Genomic DNA, 13,686 nt, shown 5'->3' with positions numbered 1-13,686 from the left:
ACATTGTCTGATACATAAATGGGGAAACAATAAAGAAAAAGATGACTCAATTTGAAGGACGAACACTATTCTTCCAAATATTCTCTCTCTCTCTCTCTACATATAGATATAGATAGATAGATAGATAAATAGATAGATAGATATAGATATCTCACTCAACCTGCTATTCAACACAGAAACATTAAAAAATAACCAAAAAAGAAAACCTTGCTATTTCAAAAAGCTTTATTCTTTTTTTATGATTTGGAGTTATTAATCTGTCTCTGTTGTCACTGTAAACTGCCAAAAAGCAACACTTGTCTTGAAAGCTTTAAATGTGGGTATGCACATGAGGACCAACACTGATGATGAGGCCTCTCCTCCCCTTTCCTCTCCTCTCCTCTCCTCCCCTTTCCTCTCCTCTCCTCTCCTCTCCTCCTCTCCTCTCCTCTGCAGATTGGCTTTTACTGAGGCCAAGGCTGCATGGTGTGCCAACCAACTCAGAGGGTGCTGGCAGCAACGATGAATGCACACAGGAGTCCTTTTGACAAGTCTCTTTAGTTATCATTGGATGAGCGCAACACAGAGAAAGCAAGAGACCCTTGACCCTGATGACTTGAGTCAGTTTCTCACCAACATCTAGAGCCTGCTTCAAAGCAACTGTTGTCTCAGTTCTGGTCCAGAAGATGACATCATCAGTCATCCAAAGGTGATGGACAAGGTCTCCATCGACAGATGGTCATTAGATCTAATAATGAGTATCTGCAGGTTTTTCAGAGAAAACTATATCCAGCCCTTGTGGGCAATGATCATGATCAGTCAAGAATGGCTTTATTGACAGCAGGGGGATTCATCAACAGAAAAACTCCATACCCCCAGCTGTGCTACAGTTCTTTGTAAAACAGTTCAAAGCCGTGCTCTTCCATTGAGCAATGCTATACTTAAGCATGTACAACATGAATGTAAAGCTATCTCCTTTACTGATGATTGCTAATAACCATACCAAGTGTTTGAAGAGCAAATCATGCGCAGCCTATTCTAACGTATACAGTGGCAGGTCGTAGTCCTCAGGGAACTGAACGCTGAGTCCCTTCTCATGTCAAGTGACAGCAGTTGTTGCATGGATGGGCATGTTTAACACGTGCCTGCCCAGGGAAGAAGTGTATAGTATTCATTATAGCTCCTGCCACTTTAATATCAGTGATGGTTGGAACTAATGAAGGACGTGGAAGAACGCAATTTGTAGATGAGGAGGAATTGGTGATGTCATCTCGCCAATGCAATGACACCAAGAAAGTGGAGCACATTACACCAGTCCTTAAATCACTGTATGGGGTTCCTGTGTGCCAAAAGGATGGATTTTTAAATCCTTTTACTTGTCCATAAAACACTAAAATGTCTTGGGTCTGAGTATGTCTCTGATTTACATGTGCATTAAGAAGCATCCTGACCTCTGGGGCCATCTGGAACGGGTTCCCCAGGATCAGAACCAAATAAGGTAAACCAGCTTTTATAGTTACTGTCCTCCTCACTGGAAAAACCTGATGTTTTTGTCATTTAAATCATTTCAGTCTCCTTTGTTTTATGATCTTCTTGTCTTTGGATGTATGTTTAATGTCTTGTTGTAGAGTGGATGAGTCCTAATACCCTGGTATAAGTTAGCACTGAATATCTCAGTGGGCGTTTTGAATGGGTTTTCTGTTAAATAGCTGAAATGAGGTCAGTGATTCACACTAGCTTAACATATTTTACAGTAAATACTTCAATTGTGAATTCTGAAGTGTTAAAGTGTCTTAAAACATCTTCTAACAAGACCATGACACCCTTAAACTTCGCCCAACAAGTGCAAGGCTTGGTCGTGGCGATGTTAAAGTCACGCTTCAGTTATGTAGGTCGTCCACAGCATAATGTTAGTTATATACATGGGATGATTGCATTTCCCCTTCAAAAATCATAAAGGTGCTTTTTGTTTGTGAATATCTTGTCGAACAAACAATGTAAATCCTGTAACCTTTTAATTGTCACCATGCTTATTTCTGTAACGATCAAAAATCCAATGTAAAAAATCCCATTGGCACTTGATAGATGGCCCATGATGCTAATTCCTGGGTTAGCCAACAAAACGACATCATCCCTGCAGCACTCTGTTTCTTCACTTCTTAGCGTAGCTTGGTTGATTGTGTCTGAATATGTTTTATGCTCATTTCTGTCTGCAGCTCAATGTTCAGTTTCAAAATTGTCTACAAATTTTGAGCTCTCAGAGCCTGGGATTGATGTAAAATGAGTGTACAAGAGATATTTGGAGAGGTGGTAATGTAATGCTCTTTCACACTGTTTAGAATCACTGCATTGACATTTTGACAAATTGAGGCACCAGGGAAGACATTGAAATGTATCAGTTAATGCAGCTCTTTCAAGTGTTTCAGCTTGCAGGTAAATGACATCTAGAACATCATTGCTTTGCTGAGATTTTATATTGTAGATAGTAAGATCGTGTTTGCTCCACATGAGAAAACACACTGCCCCGAATCGCTTTTTTGCAAACTCAGTTCTGAATGAAGCATGGGGAACTCCACCTGCCCCAAGCAGACAGACTTTGCTCACCAGGACCAGGACTTCAAGACAGCATTTTAAAAAGCCTTGAGTAGAAATTAATCCAAATAGCTTCTTTTCATCAACAACCAATAAAATATTCACAAGCCCTTGCCCCTTAGCCCCCTTTGATGGTCTGCCGCACACTTTTCTGCTGTTTTAAATTGTATTGTGCTACTGCATGTATAAGATAGGGGTTGAACAAAACAGGAACCTAGTCAATAAATGACATGAAAGGAATTAATTTTCATTGAAGAGGTAATGGAAAATTAAGTCGCCAGTAATTAGTTTTATAGTTGTCCATTAAGAGTGCTTACAGGGATACTTGTTGTGAATCAGTCCACTTTGATTTTGATTAAAATGTGAAATACAGGATTGTCCAGTCCTATATTAAAACTGCATGTGCAAGATGCAAGACTGGTGAAGATATAAACATTTTGATATTCCCTTTTCATGACTTACTAATGAGCTGAATGTCAACATGGTGCCTGATCAATAGCTTAAACTCTGCTGGACAGAATGAAGAGGGAGCAGCTAAGTAAATCCCTGCACTCTTGTTAAGAATTGAACTGTATCTGTTTTTAGAGAAACACGAAGAAATATCAGAGTGTACCAGTAAAGGAGAGCAGAAAATGGAAACATAATACTTCTCACACCAATGAGGTTTTGAGCAGTTTCAGTGCATATTTTTACCATTTGTATTTGGGTTATGTTAGTTTGCTGCATGCAAGGGTGTCAGGTAGACTTAAGCATCTTATCTCACCTTAATGCTCTTTTGACAGCATCAACCTGTGAATGCCAATGTCTTACGTACAATGATCTGATCGTATATTTTTCCCAAAAGAGTAATTTTATGTGCTTTATGATACCAGAAAATACTACGAATATTCATACACTCCACTCTAACTAGATTTTTTTTCCCCTAAGTGTTCAAAATGATAGAAGTCCAACATAATTTTCTCCTCCCTAACTCAGCTTATAATGTGGACAGTAGTCATGCATGAAAGTAAAATTGTACAGACCACTGCAGCTTTGAGATTGCTTTCTCTGGCTCTCTGTACTGACAGTTGTCAGTAGTAAAAAGAAGTGATTGACAGAATACACAATAGATGTGGAAATCAGAGCTTTGCTTTATGTCAAAACCTTGTTGTTAAACTTGTATCATCTACCGCAGCAAAATACCACCACACTGATTCATCTGTGTAACCTTTCTGACTCATTTGTAACTTTTGATGCTGTTCTATATTAATTATTAAAAAATAAACACACACACACACACACACACACTTGCCTACAAATGATCCTGTTGTCTATGCTATCGACACTATTTTCACAGTGCTCTTATTCAGACTGACATTCTCTCTTAAAGTGTGCTAACTGACATCCAGTTCCTTTCTCTCCTTTCCCTCTGGGATTATTATGTTGACGGCCAGTGACAGGTAGAATGTGTGGCATTTCAAACACACACCAGCACATGAGGATCTATGTGTGTATGTCGAGAATTTTAATTAGATCACTTTGATAACAATCACAATTAGGGCTTTTTAGCTCACACAGTCCATCCTACATCAAGTCTCTTTTCATTTATTTTTAACTGCACATTTGCAATATATTTGCAACTACTTCAGGCCCTGTAATGGCCTCACCACTTGCCCAGTGTTACAAGGATGAAGCAACATGCTGGGTCAGTTTTTAATCACCTACTATTCCCTCTATCACTCACCAAGGGAAGCTTGAAGCTTCCTTTTCCCCTCCAGCAGACTCTATCCCTGCTGTAACTGAGGGCCAGGACCCAGCGGCATAGCAACAGCTGAGACCAGGAACATGGGGGAAAGAGAGGAGTCAAGCAGGGAAAGGTGAAAGCAGCCGCAGAACCCACTGCAGAACGGAGATGGATGACCGGTACTCCACCAAATCAATCAGGCACTTGTAACTGCAGCAGATCATCTTTCTCCACCCGGCAGTGAGCAGCCTGTTTCAGCTGCTGCATCACGCCATCCCTTCCCCCAATATCCCACATCACCCTGCTACCTATATGGGACCTGTTTACCAGATAACCCAAGAGAGGCAAAGAGAAACAAGAGTCAAGAGGGAAACATGAGAGCAATGAAAAGTGAGCTGGCAAGGGTGCTGCAGGTGGGGGTGGGATGTTTGCGGGAGGATGTATTGATTGTTTTCACTGTGTTATAATTGCAATTAATGGTTGCAAACAGCCCAGTGGATCACTTTCACTTCTGTCACCCAGCAGGACACATGGCAGCCTTGATGCATCTCTACATATTTACAGGGCCGAGGGGAAAATGTTACACCCTGTCAGACACTGTAGACTGCAGGTATAAAAAGTGTGATGGTGTGCAGTGATATGGTGCTACAACTCCTCATACGTTACATAACACAGCATTTTAGTCGCAACCAGACTTGCATTTCTGTGAGAATCTGTTTATCCCCTCCGTGTTAAAACCAAATCCTCTTGGTCCTCAGAATTTAATTTTTGTCACATTTTCCCTGAAATCAGTGAAGTCAGTATTTCTCCTCTCATGCAGTATTTATTTGATGGTCATTTAGGTTAAGACTGTGCTGTGAACAGTCACCGAGAACATTGCCTTACATTGTAAGGCTTTGTGTTCCACATCATTTTTTTGTTTTCTCTGGATTGCTGTGAAATGTTGATCTGCGATGTGAAAGGAGAGAGACAAAGCCAGAGAAACAGCTGACTGGCTCCACCAGAAGTTGAACTGAGGGCGCTGTTTGTTTAAAGAAATTAAAAGGGATATTTCACCCAAAACCTGTTTTTTCTTTGTCTTTCAAGTATTTCCAAATTGGTGTCTTGAGCACACAAAGGCTTTTTCCCCCTTCCTGTACTTCTTTTTGACTCCACAATGCAGAAAGAACCAGCCATGTCCATGTAGCTTGAAGCTGACCGACAGCTAACAGCAGATACAGCAACAACAACATCAAAACAAACTCCAATGCCCATCCAGTGCAATCCATGTCTTCTTTATCCAGTTGTATGTTCAGTAATCCAAACACATTATTTGATCCTAAAACAAGGCATAACACTTATATGTAGAGGGTCGGTGAACTAGTGGATGACCACAAATGAGTTGGTTGGTCGTTAGCCATAAGCTTCCATTCGCTTCAAGCTAAATATACATGGCTGGCTCTTTCTGCATTCTGATGAGTGATACAGGAGCGAGCAAAAATCTTTGCGAGTAAATGTACCTGTTTGTGTGTACTTGAACTGCAAAACACACTTTTTTGCTGAAATATCACACTGTAGGTTGTAAGATGGATGAAAAAGGCAACAAAAAAATAGATTAAAAATTGAAAATGTTAATTTTGCTAACACAAATTTACAGTATAGAAAAAATCTATTCACTCCCCCCACCCAAAAAAACCCCCAAACAACAGCATATAGTGTTACCTTGATATGGTGACATTTTGCTAAGTGGCTTTTCTTACCCTCAAGTACAGTAAATAAAAAAGGAGAGAAGATGCACTTATTCTAATTTGATGGAAAATATAAAAGAAACGATTTCTAGAATATTTCATCAGCGCACTAACTGTTCAAGTAGAACTCACTTCTTTTCTTTAGTGCTGGATTTAAAATACAGTATCTAGAAATACCTCAAATTATCTCCTCTGTCTAACCTTTTTTGTTTGACATGTCTCTAATAACCTCACTTGCTTCACAACAAGCTTGATGCATGACGGTTACGGCGTCCCAGGCAGGCTGTATATCAACAGCAAGGAGGTTTAAATCTTTTAGCTCCTCTAAACAGTGGTGGCAGAGCTCTTCAACAGTGTCACATTGGTATAATCAAGCGTTCCTCTACCAGACTTTCTATCAGACACCCAATCAGTGCATCCCATTAATTTTTTTTGGAATCTCAATTTCCTGCCGGTGTATGTGAGACATCTTTATGGGAACCAAATCGACTGTTCATTAACAGGGGGGAAGCTGTATCAACAACAAACATCTTTAATTAACACATCCCCAGCACTTCCTGTCTTTGATCCCCCCCCCCCCCACCCCCCATTTGATTTATGCCTCTGCAAGAAAAGGTTGGGATGGTGGAGGGGTGCACAAGGAGTTTGGAGGGGACGCTGATGCACCATGAGAAAATAGTGAAATTGTGCAGCCCCTGTGATCTAGAGGTCTTGCAGCATCAGGACCTTTCTGCCTCGGTGTCATGGGGCCAGCTCAATTACCAGCCAGCATGGCTATCACGGTAATAGCCTGATAAGGCAATAATCCAAAATCCATTCAGTTTTAATGACTTTCTGTCTAATTAAGACTGTTTTATAAAAGACTGACACATCAGGGACCTTCCTTTTGTCCAGGAACCTATTGTTGGAATTATCAGCATAACCAGTTAAGAACTAGTTTTAAAAAGTGTCAGAGACTTACTGTGCATAGATCATCTAGTAATCCATCTCCAACACTACTTTTCAATGTCAGGGTAAAAATGAGGAGAGAAATCTTCTTTAAGTGAGTTCTCACACTGGAGTTAAATCTTTCCAGTTGGGAATGTACCGTAGGCTCAGACTGTTTTTTTTTTGTTGTTTTTTTTAAGTTTAGTAGGTCACTACACTAAAAAAATTCACTCTACTAAAAATGGACTTACATAAGGATTTAGGGAGATCCGAGTATTAATTACCATCTGTCTGTCTTATGTGAAAAATAAATGAACTGCCTTTGTGACATGTATTGTAGCCTATGTTTGCATTTGGCCATAAATAGGTTTCATGTTTTTATTAGACTTTAGCCCCATCTAGTGTCTGCATTATCTACTCATCCTCTGCACTGATCACAGTCAAAATAAGTCACAGTCTGGATTCTGCAGTGTTTCAAATCATTAACTTTTATTGTGACAGAAAATGCTAATTTCTTTTAAGTCTTTGTTGAAAATAAATAATCTGTTTCTGTTGTTCTTTACATTTTTTTTTCGAACACTCTCCCAACCCCCCCCCCCCCCCCCCCATGAATGAATTTCCTTTAAAATTGTATTGACTATTAAAATGATCTCCAGAAACAAATTTACATTACATTCTGGTGTTGGGAAACCAAAGAGTGGATGCTATCAGTTAATAATGATGTTTGTTGCAACTAAACACCTGGGGGAAAAAAGCAATATAATTGTTGTAATGTTGTAATAAAAGAGAAGTGTGTTTTCAGCATAGATGACAGTAGCTGCTACTTGCTACCGGAAAAGACTTGTTGATAAACACGTCAGCCATTTTCCCCACATCCCCCCAGTTGCCCATATCAGATGATAAGAGATGGGCCATGCATGGCGTTTTCCCATGCTTATTCATGGTGGTTCAAATGGGCATGTGATAACTCAGTGATGGACACATGAACACAAGGACTTGCGCTCTGTTACATCAGACAGTTCATTTAAATTTCTCCTTCTGGAGAGAAGAAACAAAAATCGTCTGTCTGAGTCAAATAAATCATTTTGGAAACTTTGAGTAAGTAGAAAGTTCCTAATTCATACAGTCAAAGACAAAACTGTGACGCTTGTCCAAATATCACATTGATTTTTCTATTCATCCGGCAAACATGATAAAATGTGGTTTCCTCCCACGAACAGACACGTCAGATAACTTTGGTGCACTAGCAATTCAGAACTACCTCTCTCAGTCCTGTGAATCCCTGTGACTCATGTTACCCAGCGATAGAGTTGCTATGGTACGTGTCATTCCTTATTCTGTCGCATTTTCTATTGGTCAAAGCCGGAGGTGTGTGGTTTCTGACTATGATAACACTGTGTGAGAAACACAACAGGTGCATGATTTTTGTCACCGTGTCAAGAACAACCAATGTTTCCTGCACAAGATTAAGGTCGAGTTTGAGTATAAAAGAAGAAGTGAAGTATTTCTTCCTTGCAGAAACTTTCAGACAAACCGCAGACATGCTTAGGTTTCTGGTGTTGACAACTCTTGCAGCTGTGGGTAAGAAAAACGACAGCACACACTGCTCCTGTAAAACCATTAATTATTGATCTTTGTCTGTCTGATTCCCCCTCGTACTCTCAGCTAGTCCCTCTCTGACACCAAGTCAGTCATTTATTTTTAGTTTAGTGAACACACAGCAGCAGCTCTAGATAATCTCTTCTACCAGTGCACTCTGGCTGCCCTCATCGCTCCTTTCCTCTTTATGTAGCAAAAAAGAAATGTTATATTATTAGGCCTCTGGGAACTCATGCATACATTTTCTTCATGTTTTTATATTTCTAATCAGCTCTGGCTGAGCTGGAGCCCCAGCCAAGGTATCTGGAGGACAGTATTGAAAGGGTTGTGGGAGGTGAGGTAGCCAGACCCAACTCCTGGCCTTGGCAGGTAATGTACTGAAACATAACATGAATCACTTGAATGGACAAATTCATAGTTTGTGCCAAATATAGATACAGATCTCAGGTCTGACTTTTCCCCATTAGATCTCTCTTCAATACAGATCTGGCAGCAACTACTACCACACGTGTGGAGGAACCCTTATTGAGAGAGGCTGGGTGATGACCGCTGCCCACTGTGTTGACAGGTATTCTAAACAGCATGAACTCAGTATTCTGTGGGAGTTTGAAGTTTATTTGTGTCCATTTTATGTTTACTCTGCCTTTGATATTTCTGGACTCTTATCCTAATACCCAGGTATGATGGATATCAACATTTCTTCATGTCAGCAGCATGTGGCCTCATCTATAATCAATCAATCAATCAATCAATCATTGAATATTATAAAGTTAATTAGATACATTTTTTACTGTAAAGGGAAAGAAAAAAAACATCCTTGAGAACCCAAAGAAATCCAATTGCTGGGTCTTTTGACGTGCTATCAATCAAGTGTTCACAATATCATGTTTCTCTGCCTTTGAAAACATCGCAGCAGGAGGACGTGGCGTGTTGTTCTGGGTGAGCATGACCTCTACCGTGTCAGTGGCACCGAGCAGATCTTGGATGTCAGCCGTGTTTACATCCACCCTGGCTGGGATTCCAACAGAGTGTCTGCTGGGTGAGGACTTCTAAATTCATGCTTTTTAAAAAAAAAAAATTTTTTCCACAGAGTATTTGTTGTTCTACAACCTTTTATTTTTTTCACATAAGGGTGTTCTAAGGGAAGTCTGTGTCTTGTTTTTCAAACATTATTTGGCAAAAATGTTTGCTTTATGCAAGTATGGTGTGGCATATGTTTCAAATCTCACCGCAATGCAAACTGCAAATGCCACATCATAAATAAAGAAGCCAAAATGCAAATGAATAAAGTCACAACTGTGCAAATAAAAATGGCATGGAGCAAATAAAAAGACCTCTACGCGAATAAAAAAGGCATGATTCAAATTTTCAAAATAAAGCCACAATGGACATGAGCAGCCCAAGACTGTAATTGGTCCAGTTTACCAGGGACAATTATTCTAGATTCATTCTGTTCCAGACGGACAGACAAAAGGAAGACAGAGAAAAGCGTTGCTTTGAGAAAACAGGTTTCGAAAAAATACATAAATGCATACATTTTGCATTAACTGCATACAATTGCATGTATTTCTCAAAACCGGTGTTTTATTGAAGCAATTTTTCGGCTTTTTTAATTCGCATCTTGGGTCAAGCTTACTCCCAGCTGCTAATTGTCCTGTGATGTAAAACGCATCAGTACGATAGCAAGAAAATGTCGCCATGGACACTCTTGGGTTTAATAAGCGCTGTGTGAAGTCACTTGGGAAATACCTGAATATAAGGGAAATCCATTTATATGTGAAAATGATGCACTCGAATTTACAGAGAGATTTGTTTGACCTGTTCAACAAATGGTTTCCTCCTCAGGTACGACATTGCCCTCCTGCGTTTGTCTGGTCAAGCTACTCTGAACTCCTACATCCAGCTTGGTTCTCTGCCCCCATCTGGTCAGATTCTGCCCCACGACAACTTTTGCTATATCACCGGATGGGGACGTACCTCCAGTGAGTTGATGCAATGACCAATCTGGACATTTTTTTCATTTCACTGTTGCCTTTCTAAAAAAAAAAAAAAAAGCTAAAGGTGTATATATCCCCCTCTTTTCTATTTCTTCCTTGTTGTCTAGCTGGTGGGAGTCTTTCCCCTGAGCTGAAGCAGGCCTACCTTCCTCTGGTCGACCACAAGACCTGCACCAGCCCCAGCTGGTGGGGCAGCACTGTTAAGAGCACCATGGTGTGTGCTGGTGGTGCTGCTGAGTCTGGATGCAATGTGAGTCCCTCCTACAAGAAAAGGCACCGATTCGTTGATAGACTAGCTCTTTAGGACAACACTGGTGATGGTCTCTTGATTCCTCTGGCCCCCAGGGTGACTCCGGCGGCCCTCTGAACTGCCTGGTTAATGGAAAATACTACGTTCATGGTATTGCCAGCTTTGTGTCTGGCTTGGGATGCAATGCCCTCAAGAAGCCCACTGTCTTCACCCGGGTCTCCGCCTACATCGAGTGGATGGACTCAGTCAGTTTGCATGATGTATTTGATGCACTGTTGATTTTATTGAACCTTTTCACATCGTGTCTGTTTTGTTTCTTCTTTTTTCCAGATCATGGCATAAACAGAAAAGTCATTCATGTTGCAGCACACAGACCAGGGATCATGTTTTTAGCCCCTGTACCTCACCTGTCTACCATGTCACACGTTGCCAAAATAAATTTGACTCACCTTTGACTGGTTTCCTATCAGAATGGTTCATTGAACCACTGTAGCATGTCACTCTGATGAGTTCTTTGTTCAAACCTCCTGCCTGTCAATAAAAGATGAACAAGAAAGGAGAGAAAAAAGGCATTTGAAGACAAAAGAATATATTTAATTTATGTAGCCTGGAGCCATTTCAGTTACTGCAGATTATTAGCACATCAGGTTTGACTCCATTAACGTATTTTCATGTGACAATGGGCTTTCACACTCCTTATCGCAAACTGTGAGAATGTCTGACACAGACAACAGGCGCATTTCTCATCACTGCCAAGCTCAGCGGAGGGTCTGCATCAAATGAAGGTCAGCTCAGTCTATAAATGCACGACAGCAGTATTTAGAAATTCTAGTGTGCCCGCCACATGCGCGTCTGTCTGTCGCTCACCACTCTCACAGCCATAGGTAAGAAATGTCACAGATTTAATGTTAATAATTTACTGCAGAGCAATGTGCCTTTTTTCATTCATTGTAATAATTATACATAATAACACCATGGGGACGGTCAAATGGTTATTTGAAGACTATCCTCTGTTCCTCACCAGATTTATTCTCATTTTATTGGAGAATGATACATAGAATTTTTTGACATTTCAGGAGAACACATCCATCTGCATTTTTGCTGAGAGTCAAATCTATCATTCATTCAACCTTTTCTTCTTGAAATCTCAAAGAATCATTGGGGTGGTCCGCATTACCAGAGATGGTGTGATTACCGCAAGATTAGATATAAATCCAGAAAATAAAATGAAGGTCATTCCACAGGCAAATGAGGCAAATTCAGATTGAACCTGAGGAACCTTCAACATAAAGCATCATTTGAGCAGCTCGTGTAATTCCAGTCTAGCATCATTGAGACGTAAGATTGTAATTTCCCATCAGTGACCTTGAAGATAAACAGATGTGTCACCTCTCTGCCAGAGAAGACCAGCCCACTTCATCATGCAGGATGCAACCATCAGTGCCATAACAATCATTTGCAATGAAACTGAGAGTGGAAAAACCGCGTGCAGGTGTAAGGGTAGAGGAGGCAGTATCTCCAGACCTGACAGAAAAACAGCTTCAACAGTCATTTTCTTTCTAATCATGTGGGAGTGGATGTATTTCCATACATACGTACAGGTAAATTACTGTCGCCGTGGAAACAAATATGCATAAACCGGTGTAAAACAGTTCCAGGTCTTTTGGTGTTGTTGTTGGTGATGTCCTGTACCAGCACCACTGTTATAATGTTCTCATTAACTACCATGCGTCTGACCTTTTTTAAAAACTTGATGTTGCTCCATTTCAAATTTAACAGCCATGCTAAGATTTAATATGAAAGCAACTGATGGATTCTACTGGGAATTAGATTATGACATATTTTGGTGAGCAATTGAAGAAAATGAGTGGATGTGTGATCAGAGTTTGAGCTGTTGTCACCTTGTTCCTGACCAACATGTAACATCACTAGATACGGAAGCACAGGACCCCTCAGCTGGTGGAAGCGTGGTTAGTAATCTAACTCAGTCAGAAGGATGGAAATAGATTCACATCTAACATGCAATAATCAAGCCTGGGGTTTCCATAATTCATAGTTGGAGCAAAGAAATACAAAATATTTCATTCAGAGCTCCACTATTGTTGCAAACCTTCGTTACCATTTTGTTCACATGCTCAAACATGTTGTCTCTTCGCTGATTTTTACTGAACAATTATTAGTATGATTCATTTCATTCATTGGGTATAATAAACATCGAAAGATAAGATAGGTTGAAATCGTGTCTCATTATTCCTTTAGTAAAAGTTGACCAACTGAAAATATGAGCACATTTCTTCTCAGCTGAAATGCCCTTGAAACTTGCTTCTACAGAAGAATGTGCCAAATACATTAGAGCCCATGCAGGTTTGGAATATTTAATAGCTGGTTCTTTTGTCATCCTATAGATCGGATTTGGTGGACCTCTCGGCTGCAACGATACAGACAGATGGCATGACCGCAGTGCTACCAGCTTTGTGTCTGCTATGGCATCCAGGCTCAACAGAAGCCCACTGTTTTCAACCATGTCTCCGCCTACACCTTGCAGATGAACTCGGCCTGCAGGGGACATGTAATGTAAAATAAAAGGAGGAAAAAAATGTACCGTACTACGAAGACTCATCTGTTAGCGCACTCGGATTTCTGCCTAAATCCTCTCAAAATAAATGTGCTCAAAATGGATGATAATATGACATTATAATCATATAAAACCCATTAACAAATTATGTGTCATTAACATTATGATAAATCCTGATAAGTGCATTACAACCCAGAATCCTACCAGTCCTCCTAAAACTCCACAGTCAACGTTTTCCTTTAGCGCAGCCTATCACAGAGTATTGTCAGCACTCAGCAAGTGACATGTGATGGACGAACACCCACTGAGGGACCATA

At 40.4% G+C, this 13,686-nt stretch overlaps 1 protein-coding gene across 1 annotated transcript; it reads left to right on the top strand.

The window, feature by feature from the left end:
• The first annotated feature begins 8,221 nt into the window (after positions 1 to 8,221).
• On the top strand, positions 8,222 to 13,343 carry LOC147268375 (elastase-1-like). The gene is made up of 9 exons (XM_086200527.1): positions 8,222 to 8,266; positions 8,467 to 8,529; positions 8,819 to 8,916; positions 9,015 to 9,115; positions 9,461 to 9,586; positions 10,393 to 10,529; positions 10,652 to 10,794; positions 10,890 to 11,054; positions 13,200 to 13,343. Exons 2-9 carry the CDS (start codon positions 8,490 to 8,492, stop codon positions 13,341 to 13,343), a joined length of 954 nt encoding a protein of 317 aa, XP_086056653.1. The 5' UTR covers positions 8,222 to 8,266; positions 8,467 to 8,489.
• Positions 13,344 to 13,686: the final 343 nt, after the last annotated feature.

The sequence above is a fragment of the Aulostomus chinensis genome, chromosome 3 (assembly GCF_037954235.1).
Source record: "Aulostomus chinensis isolate RoL2024-O1b breed Wild chromosome 3, RoL_Achi_v1.0, whole genome shotgun sequence".
Lineage (NCBI taxonomy): Eukaryota > Metazoa > Chordata > Actinopteri > Syngnathiformes > Aulostomidae > Aulostomus > Aulostomus chinensis.
The sequence above is the reverse complement of the archived record's forward strand: the minus strand, read 5'-3'. Positions and strand labels throughout refer to the sequence as shown.